At 37.8% G+C, this 20,461-nt stretch overlaps 1 protein-coding gene across 4 annotated transcripts in view; it reads right to left on the bottom strand.

Moving 5' to 3' along the window:
• The window catches only part of PRTFDC1 (phosphoribosyl transferase domain containing 1), a 44,883-nt gene that overhangs the window by 3,021 nt on the left and 21,401 nt on the right, over window positions 1-20,461 (bottom strand). For 2 of the 4 annotated variants that reach the window (XM_052695318.1, XM_052695316.1), the window contains 5 exons: window positions 16,278-16,343; window positions 4,073-4,090; window positions 2,612-2,694; window positions 2,121-2,167; window positions 564-640 (listed from right to left, as the gene is read on the bottom strand). In XM_052695318.1, coding sequence (XP_052551278.1) covers window positions 564-640; window positions 2,121-2,167; window positions 2,612-2,694; window positions 4,073-4,090; window positions 16,278-16,343 — 291 coding nt within the window. Of the gene's footprint in view, window positions 1-563; window positions 641-1,230; window positions 1,299-2,120; window positions 2,168-2,611; window positions 2,695-4,072; window positions 4,091-16,277; window positions 16,344-20,461 lie in introns of those variants that run through there. The other 2 variants (XM_052695320.1, XM_052695319.1) reach the window with 2 other exon arrangements.

Genomic DNA, 20,461 nt, shown 5'->3' with positions numbered 1-20,461 from the left:
TTATTAATCATTAATGCATTGTTCAGAAATAATTCTGTCTGGCCAACCCAGTAATCTTGCTATTATCCTTCCTCTCCAGAGACCTGAAATTGAATTCTGATTTCACTTTCTACTTACTGCAATTTCTGGCACTCACAATTGCCAGCATCCAGCTCCACCCCTGGAAGTAACATAAGAAGCAATGACAGGCTAGTGAAGTTTGCATCATTATCTAACTGAGAAAAGGAACATAACAGTAAAATGCCCAAGTTGTCTAAAGTCGCTGTATTTCAGTTGTTACTGCTGTCACTGCATTTACTGGGAGTGAAGGAACTGTGAAGTTCTAGGCGCACAGAAGATAGAAGCATGGCAGAAGTGAAAACTTCTGCTCTTGGTGGCTAAGAGGCGGGAAGGAATCATCCACAGTGCTGAGCAGCGACTCCTCTGGATTATCTGAGCTTTTGCAAGGAGTTCTACACTCACTGGGAGGATCCAGCCATGGCATTAGACCCCAGGAATAAGGTAAATTACAGTCTCTAAAACCCCGTAAAACAGTGTTTTCTTTTTAAAAAAAAGAAACTTACGTTCAGATCTCTGAAGTACTCGTTGTAGTCTAAGGCATAACCTACCACAAATAAATCTGGAATTTCAAATCCATAATCTGTATTGAGATAAATAACAAACAGCATCACTACTAGATATGTGGCTCCTATATAGCCCTTAAATACATCTGTTGGTTTCCTGACCAGAAAGCTACGGATAGGCAAAGTCAGTTCAGGTTATGCTACTTTTGACTAAGACACCAAGGTCAGCAAGCAGCCCATCATGCTCACAGACTGTTTGTGACGGGCTTGTGAACAGTCAGCGGAGAGCAGGAGAGCTGTTTACAATTACCAGTGGTACAACAGACACATTGTTTAAGGAAACCAAAATCAGAACCAAAAAATTCTGCTCTCCAGAAGGGGCAGCTCCATCGGTATATGCATGTGATGACAACTGTCCAGAAGCACATAAATGACAAAAAAAAAGTATAGCTTTAATTCAGAAGTTGCTCACAGAACTACTCAGAGGGTTGTGTATTTTCTTCCGAGGGTAGGCAAAACTATTATGCATATCATCCTACCAAAACGTGTCACATGCTTCTTAAAGCCCAGTCTCACAAAGACTCATGGCCATGCCTAACCAAGGAACTGCATGCAGTGCGGCTGAATCATGCAACTCACACACTTCAAACCAATCTTAGACATGCACCTGTATGAGTGTGAAGTTCTGTGCAGTATCAGCACTATAGAAAATGAGTCAGACTCTCTCTGAGTTGCCTGTTATGTAACCAGAGAAGAACAGAACCTTATGAAGACACCTTGGAATCACAGATCCAATATGTGAGGAAATGACATAGCACTGTTAGTGATTTAAAGGGTGACCTGATGCTTTATAAAATTAATCGCAGTAAAGGTAAACAAGAAAATGGAAAAACCTGTTGTAGCCACATACCTGATACTACATCATTTTTTCTATGAAATCTAAAATGACAGTAGCTTGGTACAGCTTCATTTAGGGCTCTGATTAAGCATAGTACAGGTACCAAAATTGCAGAGAAAAGTGGTGCTGCTATGAGAAAGCTTAAAAAGCCCGTTTTATCTTTTACTTTTTTTTGGGGGGGGGAGGGGTGAATATGATGTTACTGTATCATTGTTTACCCTTTAAACAATAATACTTCTCAAAAATATATTTTTAAATGTTACTGTTCTATAACTATACACAACTTACAAGTAATGAGGTCACTAAGAAAAAGCTTTTGTGTTCCAGTGAATTCCAGCAGCTCCTCTAAAGAAAAGTTAATAAAGAAGGAAAAGGAAGAAATGGACTTTCTCTTCCACATAGCTTGTCAGGGACAGGAGAGAAAGCAATCACCTTTCATGGGTAACACTTAACCCCTTCATAACTTCCTTATGAAATCTGTACTCTGCAGAAAACATCAAATAAGGCTGGGATTAAACCATAGTTTCACAGATCTTTCAGTTGCATCCCATACTCCCACTGCCAACTGATATCTTACAACACCTCTAGCAGTCCACCTAATGACAGAATAACAGTAACTTCTTGAACTGGGATATAAAGAATTTCACAACAACACTTACAGTCTGGTCTGTACCCATCAGGCCAAGATGTTCTTTTCACCAACAAACTGTAAAAAACAAAAAAGTCTAGATATTCACCAGAATAAAAAACTGTTTTCTCTGTCAATAAATAAATAAATAAATAAATAAATAAAAATCAACCCACAGCTTCTGAGCCACATGAATCACTGTTTGTTACCTTTCTGCTACTTCTTTGACAATAATCTAATGATAGGGAAGAGATGGGTGTGTTTCCCTTCAAAGTCTATCAATGCCAGTCTTGAAATGGCTGGAGAGGAATGAATGGGGCTGAATGTCACTGCAGAACAATATAATGGCGTTTTCTCTCCTGTCCTCCACCCTCCCCTTGGTGATTCAGGCAGCTTCTCTGCAGAGCTCCCCATGTGATTAGGCAGCACAGCTTTAAAGCAGGATCTTGGAACAGGAATCCCACTGAGAAACATGTTGGGCTGGACTAATTAATTAATAAGTTTTGTGATCATTTTACTCACCTTGCCACTTTAATCATTTTTGGATTATATTTTTCTATATGATTAAGCAGAACCTTCATAGTCCTTCCAGTCCCAACAATATCCTTGTAAAACATGAAAAATACAAGAAGTTAAAACAAAGGAAAGCTGAAAAGAGGAAATCTGGACAATGACTGAGCAGTTCCACATTCTTATTTTGTAGAAATTATACTATTATACACTCTAGAAGCAATCACTTTCTACTCACAAAATAAAGAATGGAAGGTCTCCCCATTTCCTTCTAGTACTTGGGATCTTACAAGGGACTAGGGATAACTTTACTGTGCAGTGCAAGTATACAGGGATCAGAACTTTCAAATTATGATCAAGAATAGCAAATGTCAATACCTCTCCATCTCAGGGCTAGATCTGCTCTATTTGTTGTTTTCTTAGCCCAGTACAAATGAGTATTTTCCAGGTCTGCTGTGCTCAACCTAATCTGAAGGAGATCAGTACATACCTGGCTACACAACTGAACACACATGGGGAGCAGCTGTTGATGCTGAACTCACTGAGTGTGTATTTTTCATTAGCAAAACCTTATATTTGCTCCCCAACTATCTACAAACATAAATAGAATTTGCTGCAGACATTTTTCAAGTTTACAGCAGTTAGCACTGACAAAGAGGGGGCTTGTAGCAGTTACTCAGGTAACCATCCACCTCTGCGGCTCATGACTTTTTCCCCTTTGCTATGGAAAGACATTGCAGCATCTATTTGTTTTCTTCGTTACACCATACAGCCTACTTCTCACACAGACAGACTGGGCCTGAAATGTCAGTCAGATCTTGGATGCTCTTGAAGCATCCCAGTCAATTTTCTGACATTTTAACACAGAATCACCTACATTATTAATTAAGAAAGATTTTGCAGCACCACTGAAGTGACACGTTTTCTTCCTCTAGAACTGAATGTTTTTGATCTACATCAGCAACATATCTATGATGGATCTTCCCAGGGAACACTCCAGGTTGCAGTGCTAATGAACAGGAGCCATGGAGACTTGAGAGAATGACTGACATTCCCATGCAGCGTGTGAACAACCCTGAAGTTGTAAAGCATATGTAGGGCTGTGTTGCCATTTCAAAGTCATGCAATAGGGAAATTCAGGGCACAATTGCAATTGATTTGTAGTCTTCCAAGGTACAGAACAACCTGCAGAACAGGAGATTATGAAGCTCTGAAAACAACAAATCAAGTGACATAGAAACACAAACTCCTGGCTATCACAAAGCAGAGTCCAAATTAGAGTGGTGGCAATGTAGTTTGATCTCTTTGCAGTTGCAAAAAGACTGAGAGGTTATTAAGTAAAGCAACTCCCTCTTCACCAGTTCCCAGTCAAACATTCTTAATACAGCCACGTTTTAGAGGTTAAGTGCACAACAAAGACTTCACTAGGTGACTTTCTCCAAGTACAGTATGACAGAAATACAGCCAACTTACCTCAACAATTAAAACATTCTGGAAAAAGAAAAGAAAAAAAAGTTACACAGTATTCACAAACCAAGTGAAAGAAATGTTTGAAAAAGTGATAGGCCCATGTGCACATGTACAGCTGGGTAGGACACCGCTTCCTGTTTCATTTCTGGTCATAGCCAGGGACTATGAGTTTATTCAGCTTTGTCTGGATTATCCCCCTTGTACGAGAATGGATGTAGCTCTGGAGAACACCAGAAGTGGAAGAAATACAAATGGGATGAACTCCACTTCCTTGCAGTGTGTCCAGCAGTGTACTACAGTGTAACCAATAGTTTACTAAAATGTACCTAATGTTAATATTAGGCTGCAGCAACCATATTCTTACTCTAAAATTCTTCTCTCCCCACACCTCCAGAAATCTCAAAGTGAAGGATTACAAGGCGAGTTCTATGTCTCACTCTCAGGCTGCAAAGTACCGTCTCCAACTACTGCTGCCCAAATCAGTAGCGTTATTTGAAGAGAAATGGTCCAAGACATGTCAAGCCTTATCACAGTGTGATCACAAAGGCTCAGCTTTTTGCTGACATGGCCCATAACTGTCCCAGGAATCACAGTATTTAAGGCGACTTCTGTTCTCCTATTAAAAGTAATAATAATAAGAAATAAGAACCTACTTACTAGAGGACATTATCGTATACATGTTGAAAGGGATAGTGTACTCTCTTAAAGTTTTGCATAAGATCAGCTTTCTAAGATGGAACTTAGAGTAACAGAAGCCAAGTTTTTGTGCAATATCTATCTACCCATGTATTCATCTTGCATGTATATGATCACTGCACATCCTGCAAAACCTTGAGACAAATAGTTTCATATCCGTGCAGTTGTTCACCAGACAAGCATACATTCCCTCTCTTGCAAGTTTGTTGGTTTTGCTACATAGGTAACATGGAGACTGTCTAACTTTCCTTTCAATCACATAGTCCCAAATCTGAGAGCTCTGAGAAAGACTCAAACACCATGGAGATGAAGCTTGTGCAAGGTCTGTATTTATAAACAGAGTGGCTTTGACATCTCAATAATAGGTATATATATATATATTTTTAATCTGCATAATAGAACTGATCAATATAGATCACACACACACACACACACATATATGTCCAGGTTGCAGTCCCTCCTAATAATTACAGTGCTTGGCAGGGAACTGTGGCATGCTTCATGCACACAACCACTGCAGAAATGTGTTTCCACACACTGTATAATCCCTAGATGCTTCTGAAATGGCAAAACATTTGGTAAAGGTGTGGAGGGAACTCCCAGCAGTAGTTGAATCAGTGTCAGCGATGGAGGTATCACTCAAGAAAGCCACTAATTTAGACTGAGCTCTGATGGAATGCATGTTAATCTGAGAGTGGCTCCTTTTTGGTGTTTCCAAAACAGGTTTCACTGGTCGTTATCCTGCTTGGCACTCCTGACTTTCAACCTCCCAGCTGCTGACAAAAACAGCTCTGGGTCTGAAAGACCTAAACCTGTGGAGGTAAGAATTCAAAGGCCTCTCAATTAACAGAAGACTAAAGATGTCCTACCTCTGAAAACTTTTGCCATCCATCTGGTCCAAATCCCCTGCAACAGGGACACTTACACTCGATCAGGTGCTCAGAGCCCCATCCAGCCTGACCTTGTGTGTTTCCAGGAACGGGGCATCCACCACCTCTCTGGGCAACCTGTGCCAGTTTTCACTACCGTTACTGTAAAAAACATTTTTCTTAAATCTTGTAAAGAGGCTCACCTGTTGATGTCAGTCTGACACTCTGAATTACTCTGCCAGTTTACTATGTTTCTTGGTCTATTGACAAGAACTTTACACCCAAAGGAAAAGCAGAGATCTTCTAGTGACAAGACCTATCCAGCAGGTACGGCAAGAGATGTGAAACATCAAATCTAGCACGGCAGAGACTGCATTAGTGGTCTGTCCAGGGTTCTGTAGAGGCTGATTCCTCTCCAGTTGAAGAGTAGGGCAGGGTAGGGGCTTCGTCAATCTAGGCCCAACCCTACAGTTTCCCAGCAAGATAAACAGGACAGCCCTGAGGCAGACTCAACAAACAGTCTAGGTTATCAGGTCAGTTCATGGTAAGGAGGCAGGTCTGAGGCTAAGCTCAGATGTTAGTCCACAAATCGGGATCAAATCCAGTGAGAGTAACCAGGGCTAAACACAACCTGCTGATTGCCAGATCATTCACAGTGACGAGACAGATCCAAGGTTAATCTGGGAAGTCAGTCTGTGAGTCAGGGTCCCAAGTGACAGAGTTTGTTGGTAAGGCACAGGAATGGCTGGAGCTGAATATCTGTACTCACAACAGTGCAGAATATCAGTACTCACAACAGAACAGATCGGTCATGGATTGAAAACGCAGGGTTGAGCATAACTGGGATCACCATGTTCACAGGTGTGGATAGTGGCCCTGGTTGAGACTGTTCAGGATCACTAAGGTCTAATAAGAACACTCGGGACTAAAAGATGGAGAGAAAATCATAGTCCTGGGATGTTTCATCTATAGACAAAGGTGTGTTTCTTTTTTTTCTACAGTAGCTAGCTTCAGTTATCCTATCATGAACAGCAACATAGATACTCTTGCTTACTTGCAAGCAAAAATTATAAATGAAGGGAAAGCAGCCTCTCTGACCATGGAACTGAGATTAAACCAATAGGGAGGAACTAACCTTGCTAGTTAACTAATGAGAAGAAATAATCATAAGTATTAATAGAAAGCAGGGCTGAGGAGATCTTGAAAGATCATTTAGATATCTTTTGGTCCAGAGAATCAACTTAAGCTATTCCTCACAGATAATCCAATTTTCCTCTTCTTCAACATGATGATTTCAGATTTGGGATAACCAGGTAATATGTCTCAGTGCCTCAATTTCTAAGAGAAAAAATACGGTAGAAAACTTCTGTTGCTATTTGGCCTGAACTTGTTTTGCTGTGGACACAGAAAAATAAATAAATAAATAAATTCTTTCTTCCACATTTGAAGTAGATAAATTTCCTGTTTCCTCTTCTTCAGATTAAACAGTTCCTATTTATTTGTTTTCTCACAAGTTGCATTTTCTATATTCCTGAACATTCTTTTGTTCTCCTCTGGAACCCATTCAGCTGGTCAGAATTCTTCTCCAGCTGTGGTGCCCCAAGCCAGAGAGAAGCCTTTCCCAGTCTCAAGAAGAATAAAAGAGCCACTCTCCATACCTTTTAAATTATCCTACCTTCTATAAATTCCATACAGTGGTTACCACTTCTGTAAAGCTATGCTGCTGTCTCATGTTCCACTTGTGATCCACCTATCGTCTCCAGCACAGAACTGTTGCTTAGTCAGTCCTTGCCTACTTGCAGTTATGCAAAAGATTCTGTATAAACATGGAAGTTAGTATTCATCTTGTCTGTTGTTGCACGTCATTCTTTGTGTCAAATTCTTAAAATAATTTCTTAAGCTCCTAATCCTATATTATAGTATTTTTCCAGGTAGTATCATTAGCATTAAATGCTAATTTCATCTTTAAGTAATGAATTAAATATTGTGGTTATTGAAGAACACGTTTTAATGCACCCAGTCTGTCAGTGAAGTGCAATGGTTTCTTGAGAACATCTTTCCAACCAGTTATACATCCACCTAATAGAAATTTAATTTAGTCCACATTTTGCTAACACAGATGACTCATGAGAAGGAAGGAAAATGAATGCGGAATCAGACATGCCTGAAAGGTTTGTCTGGCCACTACACTAATAGCCACCTGCACAAGACTTCAACAGAGGGGTAAGATCTCGTATTGATTAATTACCTTGAGAAGCAATGATACTGGTGGACTCTCAATTTCTCCAACCAGTGTTCTGTTATTCCTACCACTTCCTCTTCAGATTCAGTGAGCCCAAGAGCTGTAAATTACATACACTGAGAGATTTGTTTCTTTGAAAGTCCCTTTAATGAGGCAGCTGTCTAGCTAAGGAAACACAGATATTCTGGTTTGTATTGTATACACTCTCATTATTGCCAAAACATGATTGAGTATTTTCTATGCTTTGGAGACACCCTTTACGTAAGAACTTTGTAGTGGATAAGCCACTATAAAATATTTAGATATGAAAACACATATTAGTAAGCAGGCATCCTGATAGTCAAGAATGATAACACTAATCCCTGTTTTGATTAGTCAGGCTTACTGTGACTAAAGTCATCATATTTAACTTTTGCTTGTGAATGAGAGCATTCAAAATAGTTTGCCATCCTCCAGCACCAGAAATTATCTCCATAAAAATAACATGATGTGCTGGGACACAGACTGTATTGCTACCTATCCTCTACCTTTCTACTACTGAAGTGGGCAACTGCTTGGAGGGCTCCAGGAAAGGGATGTCACTGCAAAGTAGCAAAGAAACAAACTTCCAAGGAGTGTTTTGACACACAGTATCTGAAAGCAGGTAGTGGAGATATACGACTACAGTTGGTTGAAATGGATTTGCTTTTTTCTTGAGCAGATGGATGGGAGAAGATAAAAGAAGAATGAAGTGGATAGAACACATTAGTACACTAAGAGTAATGTCATCAGCATCCTAAATGGAAAACTGGCTGCATCCAGCATCCCTTGGGAAAGGTAACAGATATGAGCAAGTCTTTATTCAGCTTCACCATGAAATCCACCCACGAGCTGGGGAGTAAGAGACTGGTAGAATTCATCAGCTTGTGATGTTACTGCAGCAACTGACAGCTGGACACATGATGTGACAATACAGGATGCCAAAGAAAAGGTCTTTATCCAAGCATATGTAAATGTTTGAGGCTCCTATACCACAGAGATCAAGACTGTTTTGTCCCTTCAGATACAGCTGTGGTGGCTGCAGAGGAGGAAACCACATGAAAAGTAATCTGGCCTTCTGGCATGCATTTGATATTTTTTATCTATTTTTGGAGCTTGAAGAACAGGAAATAGGAATATTTACTGACACAGTGACTAGATTGAAAATGGCTTAATTTCTGAGCCATTCTCACCAATCCAAGCTGTGGAAGTATGTCCATAAATCTAATAGTGATTCCAACATATCTTATAGTGAGACAAAGAGAGAACATTCAATTTCTAAAATATATCCTGGAAATACTTCTCAGAGTCCAAATAAAGAAGGGGCAGTGGCTCAACTCTAAGAGACTGAAACATCTTTCCACTGACTCTTTACAAAAGTTCCAGTAGCTTTCATTGCTCATGGATCAGAGGAATGGTTGGGAGCTGACAGGTAGGGGTGACTGTGATTTGTCCTGTGATCACAGCTTTCTCTACCAGGTAGTAGGCTGGTGCAATACGTGTCCTGTGTTTTATAAATGCAAGAGAAAGTTTCTGCAAAGCTTAAAATTCTCCATTTTTGAGTGTCCAGGCTGCACACAATTTCAGACTCTGCACATAGATATTTGCACTGAGCAGAAACAATATTCACAACATGAACCGTTTTGAACTGAATTCACACAAAGATAAAAATTTGCTCTTGTATCCTTCTTTACATGGTAATAAACATTGGTTGTCACAAAAAAAAAAAAAAAAAAAAAAAAAGTTTTTGATGGTATTACTGTTATATATAATAAAGAAGCAATCATTTCTGTATTTCATATTTATCTTATACGTAGTTCCTGTATTCAGTAGGAATTTCTTGTCTCAAAAAGACATAATTTCACTTCTATTATAAAATGCCATGCATTTGTGCATTTAAAAATTAAAATGGAAATCTGCAAAAACTGAGAAACAGTCTTCTGTAATCTACTGCCTTTCAGTGCCACATGAGCTAATACACAGCTTGAAAGTAGGCTGGTATTGTAAGACATGTAAGGAAAATCCTGACTTGTGATAAGCTGAAAAACACTCCAGCCCTGAGTCAATACATTTCTATTGTTTACCTTCCCACAGGTCAATAACAAATGGAACAATGTCAGCTAACAAGACTAAGCAGAGTAATGAGATCATGTATAAATCCTGCCTGATAGTAATAAGTTCAATGGAAATTACTTTTTTTCTTCCTGGAAAATAATGACTTTTTTTCCCCTAGATTTTGACTTTACGTTCCACTTATAAGCTTTATTTTCAAGGAAAAAAAAAATCCTATGCTTTGAAATAATTACTTAATAAGTGTTTGAGGGAAAACTTGTCTTTGTACTCATATCAAATGTAATTTTTTTGTAAGTGAAAACACAGTTATAAATTTAGAAAGAGAGAGCATTTCCTGAAAAGCAGAAACTCTACTGAAATAATCAAATAAACAACAATACTTACAGCAATAGTACAGCTAACAGGACAAACATAGTCCTTGCAAGTATAGCAAGGATCAGGAGGTATTCTCCTTAAATGTCTCAGTGTAAAATCAATGGAATACCACGTATATACATTTTAAAAAATAAAAGCTGTTAAAAAACAAAAAGAACTGAAAAATGAGAAAAGTAAAATTACTTCAAACCTGGAAAAAAAAACACCTTACAGTGAAGCAGGGTTTGTAGCAGGAAGTAATAGCTTTTATTTAATTAACAGCCCAGTTCCCAGCAGGAGAACATTTTTCACAAAGGAACTTTGACCTCTCAGCCCACAACCTCAAAGAGACCACAAAATACCTTCAACAGCTGAGCCTGGGAACAAAAATTCACAACTGCTGTATGCAGTAGAAATCATGGACTCGATGAAATATGGAGTTTATGGCACATTATAATCTTCCACCGCAGCTGACCTCCAACTCATTTATCAATGTTCCACAGCTGATAACTTGCTCTTATTTTAGCTCAGAGGAATTCTTAACATTTTTATCTGCCTCTTTGGTCGTAGGGCAGGTGATTGTGTAGGGCAATTACCCTTTTCTCCCAAACTGTCTAACTTATTGCATGTTAGGTTAAAATTCATAATTATTGCTAATCTGTACTTAGCTTTAAGTTTGCTGATTCTATTCAGACTAACAGAAGGATCTGCGTACTTGAAATGGTTTTTCTTCCAGCTATAACCACTGGTCTAATATGAATTTCCAGTTGTTAATTCTACCTTAAATCCTTGCCACTACTTCACAACAGGCTCCCAATGGATTACTTTATCTAAAAGAAGCTTAAGTAATGACTGGACGATGGGTAAACATGCAACATGTAGCAATATAAATTCGATAACGTTAGGCAGCTCAATTTAGTAAGCAGAAGGATAAAAAAGGCAACAGTCAACAAAAATGTGGTCAGCAAAAAAGCTGACCAAATTCAGATGGGAAAATTAGGTTCGCATTTCAGCAGTGATGACAGTTAACTGTTAGTAAAATACTCGTGAAGTTTGGGGGCTTCTCCATCAAGGTGTTAAAGCTGGACTTCAAAATAGATGGTAGCTCCAAAGAGAAACTGCAGCTACATTGAAGAAATTGGTGGGTGAGACCCTTCAATCTAAATTATCCAGTGGCTCAAACAAGAACATAACAGTACTTTTGGATCTTTAAAAGAAAACAAAAATAAATAAAGAAAAAAAAAAAAAGAAAAATGGACAATAATGTAGCCAGATTTGTAGAATTTTAAGGCAGTAATTCAAAAGAGCTGCTGTAGGTTTTGTAAAGCCCATAGAAGGTAACCAGACAGCAAGCTCAAAAGAAGGAACAACAACTTTTCCTATACATCTTATATGTGAAACTCTTTGCTGCAGGATCCTATAGGACTGTTAGAGGCATACCTGGAATTACTAGAAGATTAGACAGATGGAATAGCAATTCTAGCACTGGATCTACTCAGAATGATAGCCTGGAAGTAACTTTGATTTAGAAAGTCTATGTACCAGCTGTGTTTCACATATCCTTTCCTAGTAAGATTCCAGTTAAGTGCTGCTGAAGATATAAAACGAGCCCAAACAGACCTTTCATCTTATATACTATGGCAGTAATGGTCTTATGTGTGTTACAATCTATGACGAACAGAGCAAGTTCTGTGTAAAGTAAGAGAAGAAATAAGAGACATAAGTCATAAGAGAGAAATTGCATTATGCTCCAGTAGCGTATTCCCATATGACAAGTGGGGCAGGAAAATGGTGGACAGTGGGTATATTTATTTAGGTGAGGTGTATTACAGATTTGCTATGACATATCTTGCTAAAAAGAAGTGCAGACTACTGAATGGTGGACACCTTCCTCTGAGTGAAACCTTGTCTTAATATGAGCTGATCAGTTCTTCCAGGAAAGCATTACAATAGTGATGAAATGCTTAAACAAATGCAATGAAGCACATAGAGAATAAAAGATATTGGCCTTCATTATTTCTCTTGATCTTATCTTCTGATCTTCTCCAAAAATGCTAAAACCACTGGCTGTCAAAATGATATGTTTAGCATGACTAAGGGAAACAGTCTTCCAAAAATAACATAAAGATTGATCCATGTTACAGACAGCTGGAACATTCATGGACTCCATAATTATATCATACTAACTAGGTTGCTAGGTTTTTTTTTAATTAGAAGTTCTTGGTAACTTAACAAATAAGAAAAATTAATTTTGTTCATGCTCTCCGTTAAATACAAATAGTGATAATTACATAATTATATTGGTGTAATTTTGAAAATAAATTTATTATCCCAACTAAATGAATACGTGCTTCTAAAATTGTAAGTTTGTGATTTTGTCTAACGTGCCTCATTTGCATGGATTCAAGTTGACATGGTGTAGGAACTTTTTTGACGGTTAAAGGACGGATTACATTTGGAATGAAATGCAGAATAACCTCTGCCAGTGGAGACTTTGGACTCTGTACCCAGCTCCAAAACTCTTGGATTAATTCTCTCTGATCTCCGTAATTCCCAAAGTTTTGGATATCAGATTAAAATTATAATTCCATTTCTCTCCAACAAAGACACAAACCTGAAGTAACGTACAGTACACTAAGAAAAAAAAAACCCACAATTACAAATAAAGGAAGTAAATGACAATGATAATTCACAACACTGGTCCAGCTGGATCTACTAAAATTTCTATCTGTTTCAAAATTTATTTTCTATAAATTCCACAACACTTCTAGTGTGAAGAATCATTAGTATATTATAAAGTATGATTACAGTATTAATACTAAACAGCATTATATTATTAGTGTTTTTACCCAATCTATATAAACTTTCATTACCACCTCACTTTGAAACAGCACCTCTAGTTTTCTGTGCAGTAATTACCTCCTGTTTTCAAAATGTATCCATCTTTACAAATACTCATGATAATTTTTACCCACATGAACATTTTAACTATAGAGCAATTGAAAGCTAAGTATTTGCCTAACTATGAAATTAACTACTGAGAAATTTTACGTTCATCACTTTCAACCTTAAAGGAGATGTAATGAAATTACATTTTATCTGCATAGAAATGAACAGTTACAAAGCATTAGAGTCTTAAGTATCAGGACTCATTTTCCAAGTACCTTCACTGATAGTTCTTATCACTGAAATCTTAATTTTTGCTTCTGTGACCTTCTTCACATAAGAATGTCAAATTGTGGATTACCTCTTTTCAGGTAGTTTGGGTCTCTGTGTTAATACCTCTCTTTTTCATTATTTGGATCATTATACATTTTTTTTCTGGTCTTTTAATATTTTCAAAACAAGAGCATATTCTACAGAGATACAGAGGAGAAATTCTTCCTTCCAAAGAGCTTTTACCCTTAACTGCTATTTTTTTAAATTTTCTTTTTAAAAAAAGTTTAACTGTCTTTAAGCTTTCTAAGAAAAAAAGCATTGTTACAGCATAGCATGTTCATAATTATACTCGATTTTTAATTTTTTTTTTCCACACAAAGAAATGATTCAGCTTTTCACTAAGATTTTTGGGTAGTCATAGTTCAAGGTATTATTACTTAATGAAGAACAATTTAAGATCTGAATCTCAGAATCTTTTCTGTATTTTTCTGTTAGAAGTTATTTATGGCCTCTAGTCTTACAAAAAGTTAATGGAACTTACAGGCACTCTCAGAAACACTTTCCATGATTATTTAGTGAATATGATTTAACCTGCCATATTAATTTTTCAATATAATTACAATTTTCTATAATAAGTGTTCCAAGAAGTCAGAAGCATTTAGCTGACTTAGAAGCAGGAAAGTTGAATTCCACCCATAAGCCTTCCACTAATTCATCCAGTGTCTTTAAAGCCAGCAGTTTTAAAAGCCAGAAGCTAAACTAAGGTACTAAAACACACTTCAGGAAAAGATTTACACTGACTGTTGGAGGCTCTGAATCAGTCCACAAATGATTGATTAGCAAAACATGCTAAATACTTCCACTAATTGCTTAAGTCAACAACAGATGGAAGAATTGGCATCAGTGGACATAAGGCTACTCCTTCATATATCCAACGTTAGACGCACAAGTCCAAGCATTTGAGCTCAAGCCTTGTTCAAATCTGCAATCAGAAAAACAGGTCTTAAGGAAACCCCATCTTCACGTCTTCTAGTGACAGTGCAATTCAGTTGTTCACTCATCAGCAGAGACAACCACACATACAACCTCTGTACATGCCCTTTCAGCAAGTCAGACCATGTTCTGTTTCATCCCATCCCATTCTCCTTTCCAGCCTCTCTGCACCCAGCTTCTAACAAAGGGCTTCATCCCTAATCAGTAACCACTGTGGTTCCCAAATCAGCGCATCCACACTTATCCAGGATCCTGTCTCTTTTCCCAACACAATCCCAAACATTACTGCTTCTTGGCCTTCTCCTTCTAGCTTCTCGATAGCCACATCTTTTGTCTCTGCTCCAAACCTGGGAGCAGGGGGTAGTGCCAATAAGAAAAGGTCACCAGGATTTTCAATATGAGGAAACACAGTACTTCATTTTTGGCAGGAGCAGAACTACTTGGGCTAAATTTTTCCTTCTCACTCACATGTATATGTACACAAAAGATCCAATACAAAAAGTAGTATTTTGCCCCAGAGAATTCAAATTATGCTAGGCTGTGTCTGGAAAAGATATAAACAGCCGAAACTAGGATTTGTCTCACCAGGGTCTCATCAAGAAAAATTTGCATTTGAAGATGAGAAAGGGGCTGGCCAAGAAGATAAGAAAGGGCTTGGACTACCTGGGAAGGAGAAATTATAGGTGCACTGACAGTTCTCCTGTGAAGTAGAGAAACATATGTAAAACCATTGTAGAAGAACAGGTTACTCCAGCAACTGGTATTAGAGAGCAGCAAATGAATTACTATTTCACAAGAACATGATGAACGCTTTCAGGATAATTTGCAAAAAACACCCACCCATCAGAATTTAGAAGTGTAAACTGAGGACATGCGTATCACTAAGATATTTGGAGAATACTAGCATTTTTTATTGAAGTTCTAGCTGCATCCAGATCTATTTAATACTAAAGAAATATTCAACATTTACTTTTTCTATTCTTTTTCGTGTGCGACAGTACAACAAAGCACATGAGATAGCTAGTGCTAGCTACATTTGACTGCTTTGAAGAAGATATTTAGTGCCAACTAATACAAAAGTAACTGCATGAACAGTACGAATAACAAAACTAGTATTATGTTGCCTTAATGCATAAGTAAAGAATCCATTTCTGACCATTTTCCACACAGACCATTTGCCTAATGAAATCAGCCTTCCTTCCTCTTCAAAGCACTGCTTTGTATCATCATGGTTGGATGAAAATAGCCTTTTCACTGGCTCAAACCACTCCATTTCATTACCACAGTGTATAATCATAGTGCAAAGCAAATTCAGTCATACAGACCACCTGATGTTGAAATAAAAAAATCCCATTTGATTAGCTGAGTGAAAGGTACTACTGCTGCACTTTGTACAGCAGGCAAAATTATCTTAAATCCCTCATATGCTGAAATTGACAGGGATACTCAAACTGCACTTTGCTTGCATGCACCCACCAAGAGTAGAAAATACAAGGCTCAGAACACAAATAAGCCCTGGGGAGGCATTCCAGCACAATTTTTGCCCGCAGTATCAGTGATGGTATACATGGAACTATTTGGCAAATCCCTACACTATTGGGATGAAGGGGCCACTTCTGACCTTTGGAGGCATCTGCAATCTGAATGCAATGGCATTACAGCAATTCAGTGGAGATGAATATATTTCTTTGATTGCAGTATTAGTATCTGTCTTGAAAATGACAGTTCATGTGCAAAATTACACAGCTTTTCTCAACCACTTGTAGTGGATGGATTTACTTTCTGAATTTTAAAATTAACAAACCTTTCCAGTCAGCTTTGAAAGATCATCTCCTCCCATTATCTGCATATCTTGCATAGACTGATCATTCTGAAAGAAAAAAGACAAAACTTTGAAACTGGATGTAGCAGTATAAAATAGAAGTATAAAAATATTAACAGTATTTTTATCTTTCACAGTCTTGGATACTGGATATTTGGATACTCAAATAATTATTAGCACTGATTTATGACAGAAAGACATTAATTCCTGTGGCTCCTACTATCTCCTGATTGTATTAACACTAAGATCAAACTTCAGGATTCACTCAACTAGATAATATTGTTTTTTTGGTTTTTTTAATAAGTGACGTTCCCTTGGTTGCTCTTCCTTAGCATGAAAAGTGTAACATATTTGTCCCTTCCAAAACATGAGAACAGGCGCAACTCTGCATCTGACAAAACACCTGTAAGTACATTCTTTTTGCAGAAGAGTTTTTATAAACACAGACAAAATGTACCTTTGTCTGTCACTCACACTCAGCTATGAAAGAAGAAATTCATTCACGCTTTTTCCTGGAAAATGCTTTGTAATTATCATTTTCTATGCAGCAAAGTTACAGCATAGATGTGTATGGCCATACAGTTTCAAGAGTTTATTTCTTCTTTTTCCACTAACATGAACATAAAATCCATGAGAGCAATTCAGTAAATCAAAATACTGTCAATCACTCAGAATGACCTTATCCCAGCAGAATAGCATGCTTCGATTTTCCTGCTAGGAAAGGTATCTACAAAAAACAAACAAACAAACAAACAAATAAATAAATAAACAACCTTCAGTACAACTTTTTCTTTAGATATATTTGCTTTACAGACATTTGCAACTGATGTCAGTTCTGATGGAAAATTCTCAGACAAGCTCTAGTTTAAACTGACTAATAGCAGCACACAATGTAAATGAGGGAGGAAATTAAAAAATACGTAGTCACAGCAAGTCTGTATGACTTCCCTAAAGAAAGCAACAGCAAAATTAAGTATAATTAATATGGTTTTTTTTGAGAAATTGGTGCATGTGCTACTCTAATCTCCCTACTCACAAGAGATAGGGCTGGTCCACCTTTATTAGTAGCTGCAGTGCTACATGACCCTGCAGTTCACTAATAACCCATAAGCTTTGCCATTACGAATAACTGCTGAAAATGTAACTTGAGAATACATTTGCTTTTTTTTTTTTTCATAAATAAACCCAATGCTCTGAAGTCAAACTTTTCAAAAATAACCAGTGAGACAGCAGCAGGAGCTCTGAGGTAGGTGAGGACTTCCTGGTGGACTGCAGGGTTAGCAGCAGGGTGGCATGGTTCCAGCCACATGCCTCTGCACTTCTCCTGTGCAGATGGGAGCTGCACCTGCTGGTGCTCCCAGCCCAGGCAGAGCCCCAGGGCTTCTAATAGTGCCACAGCAGCCACTTGGTCACCAGCAATGCTACAACCCCAGCAGCCATGCATGGTCTCAGCAGCCTTCCTACGTAACTGTAAGCAATGGCCCAGAGGAGAATTTGTCCAGGTTTGTGTACTGGAGACCCACCAGAAGAATTCACTTTTGCTCCAATTCCACTCCCTTAAAAAAATCCCGTAGCACAGCTCTGCACATCCATAGCAGTCATTGCCTTAAGAAGACAGAATGTAGCCCTGTCTTCACTTTTTCTGCAGCAGATATAGGAGCTCTAGATGTTTTTCATGCTGCTCTGATTCATTTCCTGGGAAACAGAGCTAGAGCTGGAATGAGAGTTACATCCATATGTCTTCTAATATAAATTCCAACATTTCTCTTATTTTTGCAAGAGTAACAGAAAAAATAACAAAGCAACTGATTCCTCATAAGATTATTTTAAAACTAAATAATAAGCAGAGGCAGGGAACATTTAAGCCTTAAATGCATAGGCCTTTTGTTGCAGAGCAGGCCAGGTCATTCTTCAAAAGTCAGGGACATATTCAGGTCAAGAGTAGTATTAGACTATAAAAAGAAGATTCTAATATCTATCACGGAGTGTGTAACCAAGGCAGTGACAAAATATTTTTTCATTTCCAAATGAGAAAGGCTAGAATTTCAGTAACAACCAACACACAGCAGTTGAAAGGGGCAGTTGGCCCTTGGTTGCTAGCTGAAAAAGAAAGAAGAAAAAAGAAAAAAAAGGAAAAAAGAAAAAAAGGAAAAAGAAAAAAGAAAAAAAAAAGACCAGTGAGGTATAGCAATTAATGAATTTGTTTATTTTTAATTAAAAAAAAAAATCTCTTTCAGCAGTCTTCACAGCAACACTGTTTCCTCTGCATTTGGTATTTCTGGCTTCAGCTGAAAGGGAGATGCTTAAATAGCAACTTTATTACTGGTGAGCTGTTAAGCAAACACAAAAGCCATTGAGAGCCAGGGGATCAGAGCATCCCCTAGGCTGGGTATTTACACACTGGTGGCTGTAGCATAACCGCACACCATTGGAAAAATCCTTGTGATCTGACTGGAGAATGATTGCTGTCAGAGGACAGGGCAGAGTGTTACTGTGTCTAAACACCATAAGAAGTGCATCTCGGAATGCTCCATACAAGGTGCTTTCAAGAAATATGGAATAATGTCTAGCATCACAGGGTAGTTATTCTATTAGGAAAAAAAAAAAGTTTCATTGACTTCCATGCCATTTAGAACCATCTCTAAATTTATCAATTAATTCACAAAGTGAAATACATACCTGCCAAATAGCAGGTCTCAGTAACACAATGTCACATTAGAGTAATTGCAACATTCATACAGAGAATGTGCACACTACGGTTGCCATAGGAACCTCACAGTGCTTTTTCCTGAGTTCTCAGTTTATAATTTCAAAATAACACTGTACTAAATGTTAAGTATAAAGCACAATAAATGTCAGGGGAAAAAAAAAAGGAGATCTGATTCATTCAGTACCTCTTGTAGCCCAATTCAGAACAGTTTGTTTAATTTTCACACTCTCAAGTCATTCAGTGCTCCTCTTTCCCTTGGGGAGACATTCCATATTTTCACACAACTGATACAATTGAGTCTACAGGGCTTCTAATAAATGCAAAGACATGAATTAAAGTTCACTTTCAGTATCCCGAAGTTCCTCAGTATTTGCTTTCTAACATATTTAACTGCTATCAACAACATTTTTGCTGTTAAATGCCTGAGACTAAATATAACATTCCAGATAGACATCTGAAAACCACACTGTGGTTTTGTTTGTGCAGCAAACAATGCGTTGCCCTTGTTCCCAACAAATCACAATGCATTCTGTGCTATCCCTACATCTCCTTGCATGTTTTATTTAATACAATATTTCTCTTTATTCTGTATTTAATAAATTTGCATTTTTTCTGGAAAAACTTCAATGGAGTTGTTCTACTTGCTGTGTTATGTTTTCTCACCTGTTCATCTTTGTTTTCTGATTTTATTTCCTGCACATCTTGTCATTATGTATCCTCACACCCTATGAATACTTAATGAGTGAAAGCTAGAATGCTGCAATTTCCACCACCATTTTTTGCAGCAAGCAAGATAAAACTTTGACTTTCTATGTTGATTGAAGGTATAGATATTTAAATTCCATCTATACTAAGTCATGTCTTTTGAACTGGGCGAGGCACAGAATTATTACATCTCACTTACATCTCCTGAGATCAGCAGTTGGATACAGTTCAAGTTACAAGTGAAATGAGTTGGGTGGTCTCAAGAAAATTTATTATAAACAACATTGCTCATCTGAAAATTGCACCAAACTGTGAACATCTGTTACTCTGCAAAAGAAACAGAATCTGGAGTACATTAATACTGGGCTCAGTGAAACAAAGACTTTTTAACCAAAAAAAAACAAAGAAAAAAAAAAGTAGTTCTAACAGTTTACAGTTTAAATGCATAATCAAATTACAAAATGACACCAAGGCATTATCACACAGAACACATACAGTCACTATAGTTTGCACAGCTCATATGCAGCTTCTTGGGAAGAAATGTGATTACTTTTTTCCATCTAAAATTCATTGGAGAAACAAAGGAACGTGACAATCAGAGCAGCTCACCAATGGGCTTGTCCTACACATCCCCTAAGCAGAGCAGAGTTCAGTCCATACATTCACATAGGCCTCCCCACTAAGCTTGTCATTAACAGCACATGATGCACGCTACTGCTAAGCTCACAGGGTCATCCATCACCTTCAGTAA

The sequence above is a fragment of the Tympanuchus pallidicinctus genome, unplaced genomic scaffold (assembly GCF_026119805.1).
Source record: "Tympanuchus pallidicinctus isolate F22 unplaced genomic scaffold, pur_lepc_1.0 scaffold3, whole genome shotgun sequence".
Lineage (NCBI taxonomy): Eukaryota > Metazoa > Chordata > Aves > Galliformes > Phasianidae > Tympanuchus > Tympanuchus pallidicinctus.
The sequence above is the reverse complement of the archived record's forward strand: the minus strand, read 5'-3'. Positions and strand labels throughout refer to the sequence as shown.